The sequence below is a fragment of the Polyodon spathula genome, chromosome 14 (assembly GCF_017654505.1).
Source record: "Polyodon spathula isolate WHYD16114869_AA chromosome 14, ASM1765450v1, whole genome shotgun sequence".
Taxonomy (NCBI): Eukaryota; Metazoa; Chordata; class Actinopteri; order Acipenseriformes; family Polyodontidae; genus Polyodon; species Polyodon spathula.
In genome coordinates this window covers 38,321,136-38,343,553 of record NC_054547.1, presented here as the reverse complement: position 1 = coordinate 38,343,553, position 22,418 = coordinate 38,321,136, and the positions used below count along the sequence as shown (strand labels likewise).

The window sequence follows — 22,418 nt, the reverse complement described above, 5'->3', positions numbered from 1 at the left end:
GGACCGCTACCAGTACATGTAATTCAAAGATTGTGTCGTAAAATGAGTTTATTTCAGGGTGTGCGTTTGCTTTCATTTACATTTTTCCAGTTAGATTACAAAAAAGACACGTTCAATTCCACGCCTCCCTGCACTTTCCCTGTGGGAGCCTTGTGGCTCTTCATTACACATTCTCCACTCCGGTGATGTTCCTGATCCAGGACAGGCTCTTCACAACGTTGGAGTACACTCCAAATCTGCCACTGATTCCACAGCCATCGCCCCAGGAAACAGTTGCGGCTAAAAACCAGCGACCGCTGTGCCGGTTCAGGGTCACCATGGGACCCCCAGAGTCCCCCTGGCAGGCATCCTTTCCTCCTGGAAACAGAAAGAGGAAGCGCTCCTGAACCCATCACTGAATGTCAAGCAATGCAAACAGGAAGACAGGCAGGCAGGCAGGCAGGCAGGCAGGCAGGCACCAGCAACACCAGCAAGCTTTTTCTAATGCATTACATGTGATTTATCATAGTGTTCAGAATGCTTTACCATAAAGGCTTACAGAGGGGAAGTGAGATGGGGAAGCATATCAGTGTTGCACAGGCTTCAGTACATTATTTTTACCAATAGTTTTTCAGCTAATATGCCCCTCACTCAATTACACATAATCAGCCTTGAGGAACCTTTATATTAATACTATTTTGCTAGAATAGTTAGCAAGCATGGCAACAACAACAGAGGAGCATGTAGAACATACAAAGAAAGTGACTGTATTGAACAGGTAAGCTATGAAATATTGTTAGCATTGAGGTGATACCAGGTATACTTCAGAGCACCCATCCAGACGTGCTTCCAGTGTAAAATCACATAACGCATTACCACTGGACTTACCTTCCTTCTCTCCGGCACATAACATGTCATCGGTTACCTTCCAGTTCAAGCTCTTGTAAGACGTTTTGCAGAGTTCTTGGTTAGCAACAGGAATCTCTATCTGGAAATGACAAACAGAAAGGAATGTTAAGATTAACATCAGCCCAGCCCAAGACTCAGCCAATCAAGGAGCACCACTAATGAGCAAACTACAAGAGCAGCTTCTACTGGAACAAAAAAAAAATATTAAAAACAGCGTGCAAGAATAGAAAGAAATGCAGCTTTTTAATTTTATGCACTTTTACACCAGCAGATGTCAGTATGCGCTAGGATTATGCAATTTGAACCACTTTTAGTCCTTAGCCTGCAAACTGCCCTTTGGAGTAAAGACCTGACCATGTTTTGTTTTTTTCTCTTTAACTTCACTGAGAACGCTATATTCCTTATCTGAAGTATTGCGCCCTTCAAGATTGTTGGAGATACGACAGAAAGCTGTAAACTAGAGCTAACTCACTCACCTCCATCAGGGAATCTGGCAGCCGACGAAGGAATTGCTTCCCCCACCCACTGACAATCATCATGTCACCTGCAGGGAACAGAGAGCTTCCCTCAGTAAGACAGTGCCATCAGCACTACTGAACATGCACACTGCTGAATGAACCTGGGGGCTTACAGAGCTTCCCTCAATACAGTGCCATCACCAGAGAGCTGACTACCAGGCATTAGATATTGAGATACTGGAGAGCAGCCGTTGCTGTGATACGGTACCTTCGTGCAAGGCAGAGTGCTGGCTTTCATCTGGGAGGCACACTGGAAGCACGTAGTCATTGAAAGTGGCTGGTCTGGAAAGCTGCAGCAGTGCAATATCAAACTCAAATGTGGCTGCTTGATAAGCAGGGTGAAGAATGAGCTGCTCAGCTTGAAGCGTCTGCTCTGTGTCATCCTTTCTTTTTGTTCTGTGTTTCCCTGAAAGAAATACAAAAAAAATAAAAAGAAAATGCAGTCAAAATGATGCAAGCACAGTATACTGCAGGTGTTATTTTTCACTTTGGCTCAGATTAATAAACATTTTCCTTGCCACTGCACTGTACATTCACCTCCTGTGTTCTAGGTCTCTGCCACCAGAGGGGGCTGTCGCATTACTTTTTTTTTTTTTTCTCAATATACAGAAAAACAAACCCAAAATGATTTGAAATGACCCGGCGCTGACAGTAACAGGGACCGGGTTTCCAGAGTGTAAGGGATCAAGAAGACAGTGAGCGGCTGTAACAATCCACTTGCTACCTAAAATATAAATACAAAAAACATCCATTAATAAATAAACACTCTAACCCATGTACCGGTTTTATTTATATGCTTAAAACATGAATATTTTGCCTTTAGACACTTCAAATGTTACCATAAGATTGTTGTGGTTGTTGTTGTTGTTGTGTGAGCGTGTGTGTGTTTGTGTGTGTGTGTGTGTGTGTGTGTGTGTGTGTGTGTGTGTGTGTGTGTGTGTGTGTGTGTGTGCGTGTGTGTTATATGTTTATCACTATATTACAAACAGATGACAACAACCTTTCTGATACATAATTGTTAGTGAGTCCGACTGTTCCCCTTTGCCTACTTTTGTATGCTGTTTCCAGAGATACTGTACATACCAATCAGCGAGCCTCCACAGAAGGGCTGCCCGTTCCTAGACAGCATGGCGATCCAAGGAGATGCCCCTCTGGTTGCAGAATGCCCATTGGCAACCCTCTGCCTCTTAACCCTGCTGAACTGGGGCGCCCCGCACACTGCAACGGGACGGGTGATAATCAGTCATGCTTCACAGACTCTGATTAGCACTACTTGTAGGCAATGTAACACAGAGGGAGTTTACAAGTTATACAGAACAGCCAGGCCACAACTTAGCACTGTAACATCAACGGGCACTTAGTGAGACATGCAATGCTGTCAATACAAAAGAGAGGCGCTCTCCAAATACTGCTCACTTGCACATCTTCACAGTCTACGAGTCTTGCATTGCCTGAATTGGTAATAAAAAGAACGTCTATAATGGTTATAAAGGTGAGCGCTAATTTAAGAGCTGGGAATTGAATTCCACGTTTGGAGTTTTGTTCCAAGTCTCTTTGATCCAGATACTCTTGACTGGATCTCTAAACCTGCTCTCTCCGTATCAACTCTACCCATTCCTGCAGTCAGACACTCACTGCTTAGGGTCCTCGTTCACAAATAGATAGAGATGTGTAACCGTGTTCATGTGGCCTCTTGGTGGTTGTGTGTGTGTGTGTGTGTGTGTGTGTGTGTGTGTGTGTGTGTGTGTGTGTGTGTGCGCAAGCACTGGCCACTTGCACCAGGAGTCAGGAGCACTAAAAACAAAATCCAACTGAGTTCCAGATTCTTTCATTGAGCTTCACGATGACCATTAGTAATGCTGCAATTGTGTTTCATTTTTTACTTGCTTGTTTCTAGAACAACAACTTTTTTTTTCCCTTGGTACCATTATATGTCATAGCATACTGAGCAGTTATTAAAATAAGATCCACCAGTGATGTCTTCACAGCACTGTTACTAGTCTATTCCAGAAACTAACACAAGGTGGCAGGAAGATGTGTTAGCTGCAGTAAGTGCAAAGACTAGCTTCCTTCATCCTCTCTTTAGAGTACATATTCTTTAAAGAAGAGAGAACAGCACAATACCTTGTGAACTGCAGGATGTTGCAGTATAAAGAGGAGAACTTGAAGGCTTGGTTTTAACTTGAAGTGTGTTTAATATCAGTGCAGAAATACAAAATAGGGTATATATTGCCATGCACATGCGTATACAGTATAACATTCATAACAGACACCAAGGTACAAAAATATATGAAGATATGAAAAGTGCACTTCGATCACTGTAACGTTTTATAAAAGCTTATAAAAGTGAGATACATTCTGGAGCGTGAGATTGTCGAATGACATACTTCCACGAGAGACCACCAACCTGGGCTGTGTTTCTACAGCAATACAAAGGAACAGGCACTGGGGCTATGGAGACTGCAAACTGCACTTGAAATTTAGCATGGAGAGTCATTTCCAGCTTGAGAAATACAAGCAGCATGGAGTATGTGAGTGAGAAAACTGAGCATTCCCCTTAGAAAATGTTCCCATTTCCCAAAAAGTGGTCTGTCCAGGTATTTAAAAGTGCAGAGCTAATTCATTTCCAGGTCCGCATGTTAATTCTGGCTCGTACTGCACCTGTTTACATGGAGTCCATCCAAGTACTGGTCAGGTCCATTTACCCAAGTGTAACAAGCACTGCAATGAGAGCTAATACTGTGCAGGTAATGCCACGGTGATCTTGAAGGGAATCTGTCCAGCTTTGTTTCATTCGAGTGCTGAAGAACATCCTGCCAGCAACGTGGAGGCCGACTATTCAGTCAAATCCTGCGAGTGAGCGTTACTACTCTATAATGAATTTAAATGAGAATCAAATACAAGACAGACTTGGGCTATGGCTGCCCTGTACTGAATGGATTACCAGCACAAGAAGTTACGCCTGGTAAAGTGATGCTTAATGATCTGGGTGGAGATATTATGCTTGCCCTTTGGCTCAAGGCTCCAGTTTATTTTCTAGCCACTCTGTGTATTTGGACACCTTAGTATAAACTCCATAGACTCGCTGGCTGCCGCACTCTTCAGGCCCACCCCAGGAAACCAGCCCCTGGGCCACCCATCTCTTAGACTGGGGATCCTCCATCACAAAGGCTCCTCCGCTGTCTCCCAGACATGTGTCCTTCCCACCTTCGTAGAAGCCTGCGCAGAACATGTTGTCTGTGATGTTGTAATTCCCGGACCTCGACTCGTAGCTCGTTTTGCACTCCGAGTGAAGGACCACCGGGAGCTTGACGTACTGAAGGACGTCGGACACCATCCCCAGGTCTGAACTCACTGCGTTGTCCATGGAGACGTTGGGATTGGAGATGCCCCACCCGGCCACCAAGCCCAGGGTGTGGGGTTCAGGATCAGCCGAGTCCTGCCCGACCGGCGGCAGGCACACGGGCATCACCCAAGGGTTCATGGAGACCTTCTCCTTCAGCTTGACCAGGGCGATGTCGTTGTTGTAGTTCCAAGGGTTGAAGTCCTCATGCAGGATGATCTTCTCGGCCGTGAGGTTCACAGCGCCCCTCTTGTTGCGCACATCATGGAGCCCTAGGTAGACGGTGACATGTTCCTTGGACACGGGGACGACTGTGCTGTCCCGTCGCTGCGATCGCAGGACGTGCGCCACGGTCAGCACCCAGGACTCGGAGAGGAGGGCCCCACTGCCAAACCACTTGTCCTCAGGAACTCGTGACAGGTCCTCCACCATGATGAGGGCCTGCCAGGGGAAGAAGCCTGGCTCTGCGTTCCTCCCACCCACTATCCTCTTCAGCAAGGCCGGCAGTGGCTTGACAGGCTGCCCACATGCTGGAAGAATGCAAAGAACAAGTTCAGTGCATCCCAAACCCTCCGTGTATACATCTTTAAAAAAAAAAAAATCCCCGACAAGCTTTGTAGATTATGCAATTTTGGGACGTGCAATTTTATTACAGCCTTTCCCAAACATGCCAGAATGGGGAACCTTGGGATTTCTAGGGTGATTCCTACAGTAAGACCCAACACCAAAACAAACAGCAAGTATCATTCCTGTTGGAAACGTCATCATCCGTTTAAATGAGTGCAGGGTCTGGTTTGGTTACACCACTGTGAAACATTAGACCAAGCAAAAGAAAGCATGACCAGTACATTTCAAACTATTTCAAGAAAACCACTGTAAAAAATACCCCAAGGGTTTAAAACGCTCTGGCATAATCTACCAGCACTAAGGCAATGATGAGAGCACAGGTCTACCCGGCATTGCATCATTGCTCTAAAAACAGAAATACCTTTAAAAGTAGTCGACCCACTGCCTCCCACAGGGAGATCAACAAACACCCAGCACATTGCCAAACGTGTGCCAGCTAGGGAGTAAAGGAAGAGGTCTTCAGTGTCTTCCAAGAGCTGTCCAGGGGAGCTCAGAGTTCATGGACATTTAAACTGAGACAACGGCATCTCTTAAACCAAGCAAACCAAGCAAACCAGTCTGTAATACTGGAATCACCAAGGTGGGCTTGCTTCATCAGGAAGCTCAATGCAACTTGCAAAGCTTGATGATATTTAAACAGATCACTTTATTAAGATAGAATGCTGATGCAATAAGTTCGGCCCACTCCAATTCCACACACTGCACTGTACATAGAGACATGGTTGTTTAGTGACCCTTAGTGTTTATCTGAATATATACTGCAGTCCCAGGTGAGTGCTGACAGCTTAAAAAAGTATAACTTTGGTAATATTTGGCACATGTCATGTTTTTCTTACCTGCCATGCAAGAAGGTCGTTTGGTGCCGAGTTCTTCGTTCACCCAGAGCCCTTTCTCACCACAAATATATGTGCCTAGAAAAAATGTGTATTACTGTAGTGTGCTGCACATGATCGAGACCAGTTTAAGTAAATGTCCTCAATTTTGCAGTTTTGACAATACAGTTAATGCATTGCCGGTAGTTCCAATATTAAGTGGATACTTATTTTAATACAGCGTGTTCCATTAATCAGGCATCATAGGTGGAATTGTTAACCTTGGCTGTCTCTGTATCTCGTTCAGGTGTGAAATGTTTGCAGGTGTGCTGTGAGGACAGCTATTTTTTTTTTAAATATATGCTATTGCTTATGATGCTCTACTTTCAGTTTTGAGAAGATACAGCACAAATATTTTCATAAGGTGTTTTGTCAATGCCTTTAGTTTATGAGTAAATAAATCTTGCAGAGAATGACAGCTGTCCCATTGTTTGATAACAGGGTACTTACTGCTGTTAATTGCAGGGTACATGTGATAGCGTGGCCCCTGGCAGGAATACTGAATGCTGGAGCCAAAGATGGTGAGATTGTCCCTACTGTCAGGGGTGACCGATCCATGCTCCAGCTCCACTGGGGCTCCACAGTCAACAACTGCAACAGCACAGGAAATTACATCAGAGACAAAGCCATGACACCAGCTAATCTTCAGACAGAACCCGCTCATCGGCACCGAGTTGAGACACATGCATTAGCTACAGTTCCGGTTCAATGATGTTACTTAATTAATCAGTAAAGAGCTAAGTGCTATGTTCTGTGTCACTAAACATTAAGGAGGTACATCGTGGTTAGGTTGTGGGGTTATTTGAAAGTTCTAGCAAAAACGTGGAAATTGAGTGAGTGGATTGATGACTTTTGTAAGGATGTTAAGGATTATGGTACAAACTTTATTTAAATACAAACCATGCCTGTTCATAATTTTTCTACAGAAATGTTTAGAGTAGTATCACATGAAAACGACCAAACAAACAGTGACACCTAGTGGAGATTCTATCTATCTGTCTGTCTGTCTATCTATCTATCTATCTATCTATCTATCTATCTATCTATCTATCTATCTATCATACAGTGAACACCCAATGGTGAAAACATGCAGACCGGAGTCAAGACAGTTTTGACAAATCATCTTTATTATTTGATTCATATCTGCAAGATACGAAAGTGCAAACTGATCAACAATAATGCAGAAAAGAAAAGGGCAGAGTACAGAATCACAGAACACAGATTAACAAAAAGGGAAAGAACATTTTGCTAAGGTCAAACTGCTGCATGAACAGGTCGCTGAGTCATACAGAGGTATCACTATGGGGCAGAGTCCTATTCTGAAACTCAGCTGAGTCAACTATTTTTGTTCATGTTTTCTTCTGTGTTATATTTTTAAGATGTTATGAGACAAGTAGACACAGTGGGGTTAACTTCAAAACCAAAGGAAAAGAAACAGGGCAAATGTGTCAATTTCCTAAAATGTTTTGCAGCTGGACTATATTTCTCCGCGCTGTATAATACTTTTCTCTGTGTTGCTTTCTACGATGTGCTGCGATCAGCTAGTTTCCCTGTCCCTGCTTTGATCAGGCTTTCATTGATTATGTCCCGACGTCTACAGCCTGGCTTTGTAATCCTTGATGCTTGAGGGAAGTGCTTCTTTAATTGTAAGCTCTACTTAAACATACATTCTATTGACCAAATGCATCTTAGTAAAGTTCTGTGTGTAAGGGTGACTTGACCATGTGCTGTGGATCAAGTCATATGGTTCCACATTCACCTGGTTAGTGATAAATGAGTCCTAAGATGAGCATAGAAACTAATCACAAAGACAACATGATCATACCAGTTATCAGCAGTCCTGTTGTATTTGGAGTCTGTTAACTGGATCCCTTCATGTCACCCAAGTTTGGTGAAACGTAAGATTTCCAAAATGCTCAACATTCTTTAACTTCCAATAGCTGCTGTAACTGCTATCTACTTAAAAACTGTCTACAAAAACTATCTATGTACATACATTTATGATTTGTTACTAGAGTATCTATATAGTATTTAAGTGCTCTAAGGTGTTCTGAGGCTTTTGTTTTAACTGCATGTAGTTACAGAATCATTAAGAATCAGTGCTACTGTACTCATTCTTTGAAGAGATTCTGTTTAGAACCGGAATCCTTCCAGTAGACATGGCCAGGACTTTTTTAATGTCTAATCAAGATAAAATGTTTTCTGATAAACCCTGTAGTTAGCTGCATATCTTTCCATGGTACTGTTACTAGTACATCTCTTTCCTGTCTCCTGCTTTACTCCTACACCAGTGAATGCTTCATGAGGGTGCTCGGCACAGATCTTCTAGTCTTCCTTAATTCCCTTTCTGTAAAGCAGCAAATGAGAGAAAAAGACAGAAAGCAGACAGAAACAGAGTTTATAAGCAGAAGAAAGAATTGTAAAGAGTAGTTAGTAGTCAATTTCACAAAGAGGCAGCTGTGATGACTCATTCTCAATTCAGATGCCTCCCAAGAAATGATTAACAATGTTGACATGAAGGCAATCCTACTGTAACAAACGCTTCAATGTGCCACAATAAACTCTAAACCTGAAGCTTGCTCTCAACACAGTTTCTTCTGTTCCCGGACTGATGGAAGACAGGAGTTAATTAGACTGTCTCGGAGTCATGCATAATGTATGAACCATGTCAATAAATGTAGCATCCTGGAGAAACTGCAGCCAAAGATTCTCTGACTGTCCTGAGACCTACAAAACACCCTGCACCAATCCATGCACCAAACACACACTTCAGATTTTTCACACCATTCGTTCCTCCTGTTTTCATTTGATAAACGGTCCAATGACAGGTTCCTTACTTTTACAGATGGGGACATTGCTGCTCCAAGTACCCTCTTTTCGACACTCAATCTGATAGTGCTCGGCCTCTATATCGTCCTGCGAACAATCAAGGCAGTTGCACAGCTGTTTGCAAACCTCCACACAGGCACCAGCACTGAGCTCTGTGAACAGGTACTGTCAGGAAGGGAGCCCTCATTCCTGGACTGCCCACCTGTGCATCCTACATCAAAGCTCAGGGCATCACGAATCCTGGATGCATGCACAACCTGCACTTCACAGTTCGCTGAAATCTCTTAGTAAACTCCACAACCTTAATTTAAAGCCCCATGCATAATTCAACATTCCAACTGGGTGGAGAGGAGGTCTCTTTAAAAACTCTGTCAAACAATAAAATAATACAAATAATAATAAAAAGGATTAACAGTTGAGCTGTTATAAAGGATTCAATGTGGAATCTAGTGGCTGTCGTTGCTTGCAACATATTTATTTACATACCAATATTTAAAATGTCTTTATGCTTCAAATTGATAGTTCTTATTCTTAACACTGTTTGTTACCCAAACACACCACAGAAAAAAAAAAAAAAAAAAAAAAAAAACAAGTACAGGAATTACAGCAAAAATACAGTACAGTATTACCTTCAGCACGTTGTACCCAGTGTCACAGGTGATGAGGACCTGGTCTGTAAAGGAATACTGCGCCAGGACTGGCTCAATCTTGCCATTCTCTGGGGGCTGTGGGACAGGACATGGGTTCCCTTTTGGGAAACACAAATACATACAAATATATATATATATATATATATATATATAGAGAGAGAGAGAGAGAGAGAGAGAGAGACTTTCATTCTCTAAACACTGAAGGTGTCGCCTTTTCTCATTTTTCTTAACCCTTTTGAAAAAGACAAGAGGCTAGATTTTCAGAGGTCTTTACTTCACTTGCATTTATTTATTTATTTATTTCAGGAAGGAAAAAAAAAAGCTCCGCAATGAAGCTACCGAACCAGAAATAAACAAATTCATACATTTCATTTAGGTGCTTGTAAGTTGTCTGAAGTGAACGCCAATGAGTTCATTTCTAAATCATTAAAATGCCTGTTAATCTGCTGCTGGAAACACATAGAACACTTACCCACAGCAGTGTAGGATAATTTCCACACTCTACTACTTACCCACAGCAGTGTAGAATAACTTCCACCCTCTGCTACTTACCCACAGCAGTGTAGGATAATTTCCACCCTCTGCTACTTACCCACAGCAGTGTAGGATAATTTCCACCCTCTGCTACTTACCCACAGCAGTATAGAATAACTTCCACCCTCTGCTACTTACCCACAGCAGTGTAGAATAACTTCCACCCTCTGCTACTTACCCACAGCAGTGTAGAATAACTTCCACCCTCTGCTACTTACCCACAGCAGTGTAGAATAACTTCCACCCTCTGCTCTCGCCAGAGTTGTCGCTGTGGAACAGGATCTGCACGCTGTTACTCCCTGTCTCGATTCGACCGGGAGACCTCTCGCCACACAGAGGCCCGAACTCCTTCCTCCCAGCCTTGATCTGTTACCAGGCAACACGGTAATATATGTTTAACAGCTGTATTTGTTGGACAACAGCTACACCTTTTTAGCCTAATGTGATAAAACAAAAATGCCTCAGTCAGTGTTTAAGTGCTCTAATCCCGGATTTATTAGCATACTAATAGTAGCATTCTGAGCTTGTACCTCGCTCCAGCTGCTGATGACATCAAACGTGGTAACATTGCTCGGATCTCATATCAGCTAATACAAATTCCATGGATTCTTAACTTTTTTTTTTTTGTTTAATCAAAATAAGTTTATCCAAACTTAGCACTGAAATTACAAGACAGAACTCTGTTCTGGTAAAAGATCTGAAAAAGAAGAAACAGATTGACCCTACCGCCTGTGGGTTTGTCTATTCAAGGGTTACTACTGCATGGTAATGCTGTGGTCTACTGTGGAACATAATGTTTTGAAGGCTTGGCAGAGATCCAGATCCATATTCGGTTGCCAAGGTTACTAGGAAATGGAGAACCTCAAGCAACAGACATTAACTTGTTTAAGACACTGTAACTTTTATATTACTAATGAATTATGTTGTAAACCTCCTTCTCATTGGCTTTAAACTGTCCCCAGTGTTTTCAAAGCCTATCCTGGCTTCTCTTGTTTGTTTAACAGGTGATCTGATGGGTTACTGGGTTTATTTCAATCCTGTGAGATATATGTATATTTTCTTAATAGGGTTTTCTTTTCCAGCTAACTAAAAACTAAAGCATATTTGAATATTGATGTAAATGTTGAAGGACTATATGCCATGCTGGTCCCTGCACTACACCCCTCTGTCAGCTGTTGAGCAGACTCTCAGTTCACTTCACCTCTGTTATGAAAATCATAATGATCTTTCTTCTGCTGCTCACCTTTAGGTAGTCGTAAGGACAGGTGACCTCAGGGTGGTCTTCAATGTCGAAGCTGTCATCGAACTCCAGGCTGATCATAAAGCCCTCCTGCAGCTCAATCCTGTACAGGCAGTCAGAGCTCTTGGGGTACGGATTGGGGAAGTCAGAGCTTGTGATCACGCCCGTCCTCTCAATGAACAGGTTGTCGCTGCACTCCACTAGAGGGTTCAAATAACCACCGCGTAAAGTTGAGATAATTTGCAATCTCTAACAGGAACCTGTAGATGTAACAGGGCAGAGGCTAGGCACAAACCGGCGACCCGGCACACCGCAAGCAAGCATCTTAACCACAATGCAAAAGAGCCGGGCTCATCTGCATTCGTGGCTTTAGAGCTTTTAACCTCCTCTCATCTCACCGACTGGGAACAGCACAGAATCAATAACGGCAATGCAGCACACTGAGTTACACACCAATTCATTAGAAGTCTCTCAAACTTGTGCTCATAAGACGAGGTGATTATTGTGCAAATGTTGTTCTAAATCCAGACATCTTGTTCTCATTACAAACAATGGGGTGATTAGCTGCAAGACGCATTTGGTTTTACTAAATCTAAAACAGGAAAATCCTGTATGTGCGTGTTTCACAGGCTAGACTTCATCTCATATGTGTTCAAAAAGGGTTAATCAATTAGAACTTTATGACAGGATAAACCAACTCTTTATTTAAAAAAAAGAGCGATTTTGATGTGGGTGTGCTAATAAAGATAATGAAAAACATAAAAGGCTGTCAAAGCTGTATGTGAATATGGCTAATGTTAAGACAAATTGATACCGCATGATAAAAAGCTATAATATATCCTGCAATTAAGTGTGATGATTAAAATATCCTGGAAAGCTGCAGTTTTTAAAAAGAAAATTAATTCTAAATGTTTTGATTAATTTGGAGTGTCTCATATTAAAGATGAAAGTGGACCACATTGCTTGAAATAAGTAGTGTGTGGTATGAGCAGACCCCACCCAGCCTCTTCTAATCACATAAATGTATAACGCAAAGCAATTCAGTCTGAGAAATGCACGCAGTCTCTTTCTTACATACACTTTATTTAGCATTTTCTAAACATTAATCTTTACTCTAAACATCAATAAATCGTCCAAAAAACCCCCCAAAAAACCAATCACACTTTCTGTGCCAGTAATCACTGCAGGCATAAGCTTATATCTACAATGCTGTTTTTATATGTACTGTACATACAGAGTTCCATCTGTGCAACCTTGTGCAACCATGCTGCTCTCACCACCACTGCAGATCATTTAAAAACCTGCTACTCACATGTGACTGCACCACATCACTTCCCTTGCATGGGGATGACTGGGAATGGAAAAAAAAAATACATTTATCGCCCCTCCAATTCCGAAGAGGGGGCGGGTTGCACACGTTCAGCTGTTTGCTTGCTGCCTTTTCCTAATTTCAGAATATATGCAGGGGTCAGGGCCGCTGGTTAGTACAGATGCATGGAAGACTTCCACAGAAAAGCATATTTATATGTTGGTAGCTCCTTTAGACGTTTAAAAGGACTGTCTCCCTATGGTATGTATGGGGGAAAGCCGATTAGAGAATGAAGCTGACAGCAGCTTAACCCTGTCATGAGAAGTACAAACCTCGGCAGGTCCTGTTGTCAGAGTGCAGGATGTATCCAAACCTGCAGGAGCAGTAGTATCCGCCAATGTAATTGTGGCAGTAATGGTCACAGGCCAGCTCTTCATCGTTTCTCTCTGTACATTCATCCACATCTAGGGAAAGAGAAACAACGGCTGTCAAAATGGCATACAGCGGCACACTGAACTAATGAAATCTGTCAAGTATTCGCCTGTAAAAGGCTGAAATGAATCTTCTCCTAGTGGCTGATGAGTAAATAATACTGACCAGTACTTACCTCTCGACTGCAGAGCTTGCTGGTTAGTTGAACGGTATTCGTCTATGAACTGTATGGTTTGTGGTTCGCGTCCGGCCTTTGTCTCTCCATTCAATTCAATGGGGTGAGATGCCAATTGATTACAAGGTGTTATACAAGGCATCATTCACACTGGGTTCGTTTCAAACGATCTCAATTCGGTTAGCTTACTTTGAAACAATGTATCCATGTACTAGCTGTTCACACTGTACTTGCGTATAAACAAACCGAGTTCGTTTGGTTGCAAACTGGAGCTGGTTTTCTTGGTTCACTTCTGTGTTTTCTCAGGACTCAGTTCACTTGTGTTCACATTGAATAACCGCCTTTCTTATGAGAAATGGAGCGGATGTTTACAGTGTCCCATCTGACAAAGCATCTTGGTAAAGATGGAAGCGAGCGAGGGAATGATTTCTTTATGTTCAGCAGTTTGGGCAATATTCTATAATGAAGCAAGTAATGCGGAGCAAAAGGGTTTCCTGTACAGAGCACAGCGGTCTCAGTCACAGCAGTCGTCGGTGTTTGATGATGAAGGCAGCACTTAAAAGAAGACACCAATGAATATTGATGTTTTTGAGGACAGAACCACTGGGCAACAAAACGTTCAAAAGGTACGGAGATATTTTTATATTTTGTATACGTTTAAGCTAATCCTGTACGCACTATAAATATAGAAAGGGCAGGGGTATCGCTATACGCTACAAGTAGTATTTTGAAGTGACCGGCTGCAAAAAAAAAAAAAAAAAAAAAAAAAAAAAAAAAACACTTCCACAAAGGTGTTTCCAGGTGATATGTGCAAAAGCTATAGTGAAACTCATCTACACTGTATTCAGCTCCAAGGAATAAGCGCTAGCACTGTTTAATCAAAATCACAATCATCCTTTCAATTTAAGGGATTTGTGCATTTATATACGTATAATATATATCTATATATATATAATATATATATAGAGAGAGAGAGAGAGAGAGAGAGAGAGAGAGAGAGAGAGAGAGAGAGAGAGAGAGAATGAATAATTAATAAATAATTAATAATAATTAATAATTATATTATAATTAATTATTATTATTAATAATAATAATAATAATAATAATAATAATAATCACAGTATCTACAGATTCTGATCCAATACCACTGTTTCATTTTCCACATCAAGACAGTCCAAGACGTTATCATGTCCAGAACAGGAATTTCATCAAATTCATGTCAATTTTGACACTTGTCAGTTACAGCAGCCGACGATCCACTTTTTCTTAGCAGGTCTCTTGTTTTGAAGTATTTCTGGTGCATCTTTTTGACTTTGAACCCCCATCGCTCGCAACTTCTTATAAATCCTTTATCTTTCAGTCTTTGTGAACAAATAGAGTACATTTGTGTGTGCTTCTGGGTTTTATCAAGTTATATCAGAATTTTGACGTCTGACCAAATTTCAAAATGTGCCCTTGTTTCTTCTGCTGTCCATATCGTTCCCCTAGACGCACCTATTTGATAACTACAATCGAATCTTCCGGTGGAAGTCAGCACCCGGTTAGTTTCTGGTCTGCTAACGAATCGAGTCCCTCTGAGGTTCACATTTATGTTTATCACCTCAAGTGGTCTCAGTTTGGTTTGGTTAGGTTAGTTTTGGTTCATTTACCAATCGAACTTAGCTGTTCACATTGTTCTCCTATCAAACCAAACTGTACTGAACAGGCCCTAAATCAAAGATCTTCACTTTACCTCGTCTGGAATTGCCCCATAGGGTCCACAACTAGACCATCCTGTGGTAACAGCTGACCACAAGAGATCCTCAAGTTCTCACATCTATATGTTATGAGTGTTTGTTTTCTATACAGGGTCACGTGCTTCCTTACCCACTGCGGTGTAGTGAGCCTCAAAGCCAGTAAAGCGCTCCTCGTTAGAGAAGTCCGACCTGAACGAGACGCTCAGCGAGTTTTCCGGGGACATGATGACCTGCTCCCCTGGGACCTGCTCCGTGTCCGTGTTCTCCCGGCCGCAGAAAGTCACAAGCAGCTCTTGCTCTGCTTCGATCTACAAGGCAAAACATCCTTTTGCGTTAAGAGTGCAGACCAGATGAGCAACCGGGCCACAGTTAACCGTTCTGACACCTCCATTCATTCCTCATGGCAATCAAGCTGTCCAGCAAAGTGAATTGTATCAATATGTGTACCTCCATGTTTATCAAAGATACCCACATGCATTATTATTTCAAAAAATACGAAGAAAACTACTTGATGAACTTGACCACACAGATTACATTACTATTGGACATCATGCTTTAAATACCTCCACCCCCTACCAATCTTCAATCACACTCTATTCTGCCAATCCTGAATATTAAAGGAGGAATAGACTCTGGTGCTTTAGATGGAAAGGTCAGTTTTTCCATCCAGAGTAACACAGCATTTTTAAATAGGCTCCACCATCCTTGAAATGCCAGCCAACTAACGGGGAATATTCAATGGCAGTCAAGGGTCACCATTGAACTGTCAAATACCAAAAGTTAAATGTGGCCCCTCTCATCTGTACAGTACTGGTAACTCCAAACTAATCTTAATCTGTTACAAAACAGTACTGGTAACTCCAAACTAATCTTAATCTGTTACAATACAGTACCCTAACTCCAAATTAATCTTAATCTGTTACAATACAGTACCGGTAACTCCAAATTAATCTTAATCTGTTACAATACAGTACCTCCAAATTAATCTTAATCTGTTACAAATACCCTAACTCCAAATTAATCTTAATCTGTTACAATACAGTACCCTAACTCCAAATTAATCTTAATCTGTTACAATACAGTACCCTAACTCCAAATTAATCTTAATCTGTTACAATACAGTACCGGTAACTCCAAATTAATCTTAATCTGTTACAATACAGTACCCTAACTCCAAACTAATCTTAATCTGTTACAATACAGTACCCTAACTCCAAATTAATCTTAATCTGTTACAATACAGTACCGGTAACTCCAAACTAATCTTAATCTCTTACTGTACAGTACCGGTAACTCCAAACTAATCTTAATATTGCCCGGTGGTCCTAGCATGAGGTAAACCCACTCCCCCACCAACAGATGCACACAATTACAAAGACACCTGTTAATTAATAAAACAGGAAGCAATAAGCACTAAGCTGTTGCCATTTATATCTGGTATTAAAAGCAATATGCTGTGGCTTGTCCAACAGGAAGAAGCCCAATAAGATGAATGAACTGGTAATGCCTCTGGTCTTTCAAATCCTGTTTTCAGGGCTGTGTGTTTTCACACATGTTCTGCAGATGGCTGTTGTATCTTGCTCCACAGCCGCGTGTTTACTTTGACTGTCAGTACATGTCACCGACCCCCTGGGTAAATTTCATGCAGTCCGATGCTGATGTGCTAGGGGTGGCCTGCAGCATTTGAAAAGGGATTTTCACCAAGTGCAACAGTTACTGTACCTCTTTATAGTCTAAGTAATTCCATATGTTTAGTCTGATGAAGGGCACCTGCTTTTAATAGGTCTCAGTATTCTACTCAAAACTCCTTTATCCTGGCCAGAATATCACCTGCAATTCATTTCAGCAAGTCCCAATTGTGCCAAAGTGTGTAGAATTGTTCTGGTTTTGTTAGGGGTCCTCAAGGAACTATGGTTCCTGGGAAACTATCACATTAACAAAGGATGGGTATCTGTCTGATTTAGTGACTGGGCTGTTACAGTGTATGTCTGCAAGGGAAGGCACTGGGCGCTATGGAGTGACTCTGGCATCTGTCTTAGTGATTGTTTAGCCCCCATTCTTGTTTAGCATGGTACTTGCGCCAACACTAGGGATCTAACTGGATGAGATGAAAGTAAAAATAAGCGCTGAATTGTAACCAGATCGATGCAGCTTGTTCAAAGATCAAGTGTTTCTGGGTGTGATGATGGCTATCTGATTCCAGAAGAGGGTCAAACTTCCAAAGTTAAAAGTGTTGTGCATGAGTCAGGAGCACCCCAGTCCAGTTCCACACGCTGCTACACACACTTGCTGCAACACAAGGCATGAAGGCTGAGCATGTCAGTGACTTCTCAATTAACATCTTCAAACGCTTCGGGCAGATGATTGCTGCATCAACGCTTCTGGAATGAAGTGATCTCATTTCTCCATCCTGGGATCGCAGCTTTTTTAATTTCTCCCCTCACTAGCTTTACACTGGCATGCGGCCCGAGTTAGTGCTGTTTGTGTTTCACAGCTGCGGTTTTGGATTAATCCATGCTGCCATTCTGCAAGGCTATTTGAATATGAATGTCCACCAGGGAGGATGGAATGCTTTGTATTAATGTGCCCAGTGCTCCGGTATGTCATGTGGAATGAATGCTATTAACTTCACCACAGCTATGGCCACATACATAAACCCTCAGCTTCCTGCAAGGTTAATACGTTGTTCTGTTAGAAGAATAAAGAAATCTATTGGGCAACCTTTATCTGCACTATAAAAGTCAGCAGAGCAGCTATCGTTTTGCTAAAACTCTCTTCAGTAAAGTTCCATACTATATTAAATACATAAGATACGCATTGCTCAACAGAAGATTCATGGGACATACAGGACAAAGAAAGGCCAAGATTGTTCCTATGATTGTTTTTTCTTTTTTTTCTGTACTGACCTCAGCATGCACGTACCGCAATTGTAATACAACAGTTACGTTGGAGGGGTTAAGTGATCCAATGTATCCTAAACAGCTGTGCTAATGACTGCTGAGAATAATCACCTTGGGAACCAGAGCTACCTGCCCTTTGTACCTCACAGCCAGGCCTCTGAATGAGAAGGATTGTACTCCTCCTGTGTGTACCTGTGTTGCGTCATGCATTCACTGTGCTTCACTGTAAGTACTCCACACCACCCTTTGCTACACTGTTTACCATGATCAAGCTAAATTCCCAGTTCCTGGCTGATGGAAAGTCCTGCAGATTAACTTTATTACAAACAAAAGCAATAATCAATAGACAAAGCAATATTCACAAGGGTGTTTTAGTAATAAAGCAGGATTTGAGCAAGCTACACAATGAGAGTTACCACATCCAGCTACACAATGAGTTACCACATCCAGCTACACAATAAAGAGTTACCACATCCAGCTACACAATAAAGAGTTACCACATCCAGCTACACAATGAAGAGTTACCACATCCAGCTACACAATAAAGAGTTACCACATCCAGCTACACAATGAGTTACCACATCCAGCTACACAATGAGTTACCACATCCAGCTACACAATGAGTTACCACATCCAGCTACACAATGAGTTACCACATCCAGCTACACAATAAAGACCACATCCAGCTACACAATGAGTTACCACATCCAGCTACACAATAAAGAGTTACCACATCCAGCTACACAATGAAGAGTTACCACATCCAGCTACACAATGAGTTACCACATCCAGCTACACAATACCACATCCAGCTACACAATGAAGAGTTACCACATCCAGCTACACAATAAAGAGTTACCACATCCAGCTACACAATGAGAGTTACCACATCCAGCTACACAATGAGAGTTACCACATCCAGCTACACAATGAGTTACCACATCCAGCTACACAATGAGTTACCACATCCAGCTACACAATGAGTTACCACATCCAGCTACACAATAAAGAGTTACCACATCCAGCTACACAATGAAGAGTTACCACATCCAGCTACACAATGAAGAGTTACCACATCCAGCTACACAATAAAGAGTTACCACATCCAGCTACACAATGAGTTACCACATCCAGCTACACAATGAAGAGTTACCACATCCAGCTACACAATGAAGAGTTACCACATCCAGTTACCACATCCAGCTACACAATGAGTTACCACATCCAGCTACACAATAAAGAGTTACCACATCCAGCTACACAATAAAGAGTTACCACATCCAGCTACACAATAAAGAGTTACCACATCCAGCTACACAATAAAGAGTTACCACATCCAGCTACACAATGAAGAGTTACCACATCCAGCTACACAATGAAGAGTTACCACATCCAGCTACACAATGAGTTACCACATCCAGCTACACAATGAGAGTTACCACATCCAGCTACACAATAAGAGTTACCACATCCAGCTACACAATGAAGAGTTACCACATCCAGCTACACAATGAGAGTTACCACCTCCAGCTACACAATAAAGAGTTACCACATCCAGCTACACAATGAGAGTTACCACATCCAGCTACACAATGAGTTACCACATCCAGCTACACAATGAAGAGTTACCACATCCAGCTACACAATGAGTTACCACATCCAGCTACACAATGAGTTACCACATCCAGCTACACAATGAGTTACCACATCCAGCTACACAATGAAGAGTTACCACATCCAGCTACACAATGAGTTACCACATCCAGCTACACAATAAAGAGTTACCACATCCAGCTACACAATAAAGAGTTACCACATCCAGCTACACAATGAGAGTTACCACATCCAGCTACACAATGAGAGTTACCACATCCAGCTACACAATGAAGAGTTACCACATCCAGCTACACAATGAGAGTTACCACATCCAGCTACACAATGAGTTACCACATCCAGCTACACAATGAGTTACCACATCCAGCTACACAATAAAGAGTTACCACATCCAGCTACACAATGAAGAGTTACCACATCCAGCTACACAATGAAGAGTTACCACATCCAGCTACACAATGAGTTACCACATCCAGCTACACAATGAGAGTTACCACCTCCAGCTACACAATAAAGAGTTACCACATCCAGCTACACAATAAAGAGTTACCACATCCAGCCACATTCCCCCACGCAACCTGCACTAGCTTTGCTTGTGAAAACAGTGACCATGCTGACCTTGGCCAACATGTTTCTCTGTGTGTTTACTGTCCTGTCCTGTTCTAAAGTAAATGATCGACAGAGAGTATACATGCCTGGGGTCTCCAGTTCATGCTACCCTGTGTTTCTGACCCCTCTGTTTATGTATCTGGAAGCTGGAGGAACACACAGTGATCAAGCTACCAGCAGAAAAGCTGCTGTAGAGGAATGAGAGCCAGCTCCTGTTCAGTTTCACAGCACTGTCCAGTGCTGGATAACTAGCTGTGACCCCTCTAAATGAACCCTGATACAAGCACGGCCTCTGTGGTATCTGGCTAATGAAGATGGATGATAGACTGCATTTGTACCAGTGCATAGCTTTGCAATGAAGCCTTGTTAAGTCTGCCATGACATGACATGCTTATAAATTTAAGTCAAAATGCAACTTGCTGCACTTTTTGCAAAAGGAAAATCAAACTGTTAGCAGTAACGCCTTGAGACATATCAATTGGGTTCCAATCGCATCTGCTGCTTGCTGTAAAACTCAATATTCTCAGGAAACGTAAACTGTGCTGTATGTTGGATTTATTTAATTTATTTCACTGGACATTTCACTTTTTTCTTACCTTTACATAGTCGTATTCACAGAGGTAGGACGGTTCCAAGTCAAAATGCATAAAATAAAGTTTGACTTTAAATCCTTCCGGGACTGTAATATTCCAGGAAACCTCAGAGTTCTTGGGATAGGAATCTGGAAAATTGGGAGACTGGATGGAGCCATACATCTCAGTTAATTCAACAGCTCCAGACTGGGGCATGAAGATATACAGGGCAAGCAAGACGAGAAATCTGAGGGGGGGTGGGGAAGGGGGGAGAGAAGAATTGAAACTGCTGTGAGTGCAGTGCAAGATCGGGTCTCTGTAGTTCTGCAAGCACATCTCATGCCAACGGTGCTCAATTGCGTGGTGGGTGAGGTTAAGTTAAATCTCATTCCACAAGGCCTCCCTGGGATAAAGCTAGAGAATTGGCCCACTGTGACGCCTATATGCCTGAGGATTAAAAATGCTTCTGTATAATTGTGAAGCTTATTCCCACAACAATAAAAGCATCAGTACAGCCCTCGCAATTGGATACATCCAGGTTAAGCAACAAATACATCTTATGCGTATTTATGCATGGTTACATTGTGTGTTCATATTAAAACTTAACAAAGAGTTACAAATCCTGATGATAACCTTGACTAAAGGAAAATAAAATATGACCTGCCGAAAAAATAATACTAATTCTAACGTAATAATTAATTATAATTAATTGTGAAACGTGTTACTTTTCAAGTGAACTAAAATATTGTGTAAGACGCTTTTTTAAACCTTACATTGAGCAATTAGCAAAACCAGCTACAATACATTTAATCAAGGACGGTTTTATTATTATTATTATTATTATTATTATTATTATTATTATTATTATTATTATATACAAAACTCAATAATTTCGAACGTTTTTACAATGCATTACACAATGAAAAATGGCCCTGCAAGTAACGCCTCTGGAAACTGCACAAACAAGGATTCTTGACAGTCTACCAAACTTTCATTAAAAGCATACATAATAATCGATTTGTTTCCTGTCTGTGATTACAGCAAGCTCTTTTTAAAAATTGTATTTATCACTGTGACAGAAAGTAAAAATTCTAACCTCATTGTCTCAGTGCTATTGTGCTGGCGTCTCGTCTCCCAGAGCGATACAGCTTGAGTGTGAGTTGGTTGCTGTACAAGATCTGTGCATGGACTTGCATTCCTAATTCACGTCACATTCCAATGTTTACCCAAGAGCACTTCGCTGCAGAACACACACAAAAAAACAACAGAATTAAAAAAAGCAACCAGTCCTGCTGTGTTCTACTATTCAACACAGCACCAGCTCGTCTTATCGATTGACATTTTACATCAACTTAAACACGTTCCAATCACCGCTTGCATATGAGTTTCATTATTTATTAAAGTATTTATTTAATTGATTATGTAATTTGTTTGCTTATTTGTTTATTTTCCCGTTTCCCCGTGGTTAAACTAATGCATTTTACCATGGTTTGCAATGTTTATATTCCACACTGCTTACATGTGCCATGCTTTCACTATGGGAGACTTTATAAAGGATGCAAATAAACTG

At 41.7% G+C, this 22,418-nt stretch overlaps 1 protein-coding gene across 4 annotated transcripts; it reads right to left on the bottom strand.

Annotated features, from left to right (window-relative positions):
• Nucleotides 1-30: 30 nt before the first annotated feature.
• Nucleotides 31-22,074, bottom strand: LOC121326814 (mannan-binding lectin serine protease 1-like). 4 transcript variants are annotated; one of them, XM_041270338.1, is made up of 15 exons: nt 20,873-21,119; nt 15,284-15,461; nt 13,143-13,274; nt 11,505-11,701; nt 10,480-10,627; nt 9,707-9,825; nt 9,086-9,164; nt 6,699-6,839; nt 6,213-6,287; nt 2,490-2,624; nt 2,026-2,130; nt 1,615-1,812; nt 1,365-1,432; nt 868-967; nt 31-357 (listed from the first exon to the last, which is right to left on the bottom strand). In XM_041270338.1, the coding sequence occupies exons 1-15, from the start codon at nt 21,062-21,064 to the stop codon at nt 164-166; spliced, it is 2,061 nt and encodes a 686-aa protein (XP_041126272.1). In that variant the 5' UTR covers nt 21,065-21,119; the 3' UTR covers nt 31-163. The 4 variants fall into 4 exon arrangements, with proteins under 4 accessions (XP_041126272.1, XP_041126270.1, XP_041126271.1 ...); XM_041270336.1 differs by lacking the exons at nt 31-357; nt 868-967; nt 1,365-1,432; ... (1 more) ...; nt 2,026-2,130; nt 2,490-2,624 and adding exons at nt 3,582-5,279; nt 21,945-22,074 and having other exon boundaries at nt 20,873-21,134; XM_041270337.1 differs by lacking the exons at nt 31-357; nt 868-967; nt 1,365-1,432; ... (1 more) ...; nt 2,026-2,130; nt 2,490-2,624 and adding exons at nt 3,582-5,279; nt 21,945-22,074 and having other exon boundaries at nt 20,873-21,095.
• Nucleotides 22,075-22,418: the final 344 nt, after the last annotated feature.

Bases quoted from the DNA above. Each gene is read 5' to 3' on its own strand.
- LOC121326814 (XM_041270336.1), bottom strand. The intron at 13,275-15,283 runs GTAAGGAAGCAC...CTCTTTCCCTAG, and splicing joins GGCTCACTACACCGCAGTGG to ATGTGGATGAATGTACAGAG. The intron at 9,165-9,706 runs GTAATACTGTAC...GATTGTTCGCAG, and splicing joins CTGGGTACAACGTGCTGAAG to GACGATATAGAGGCCGAGCA.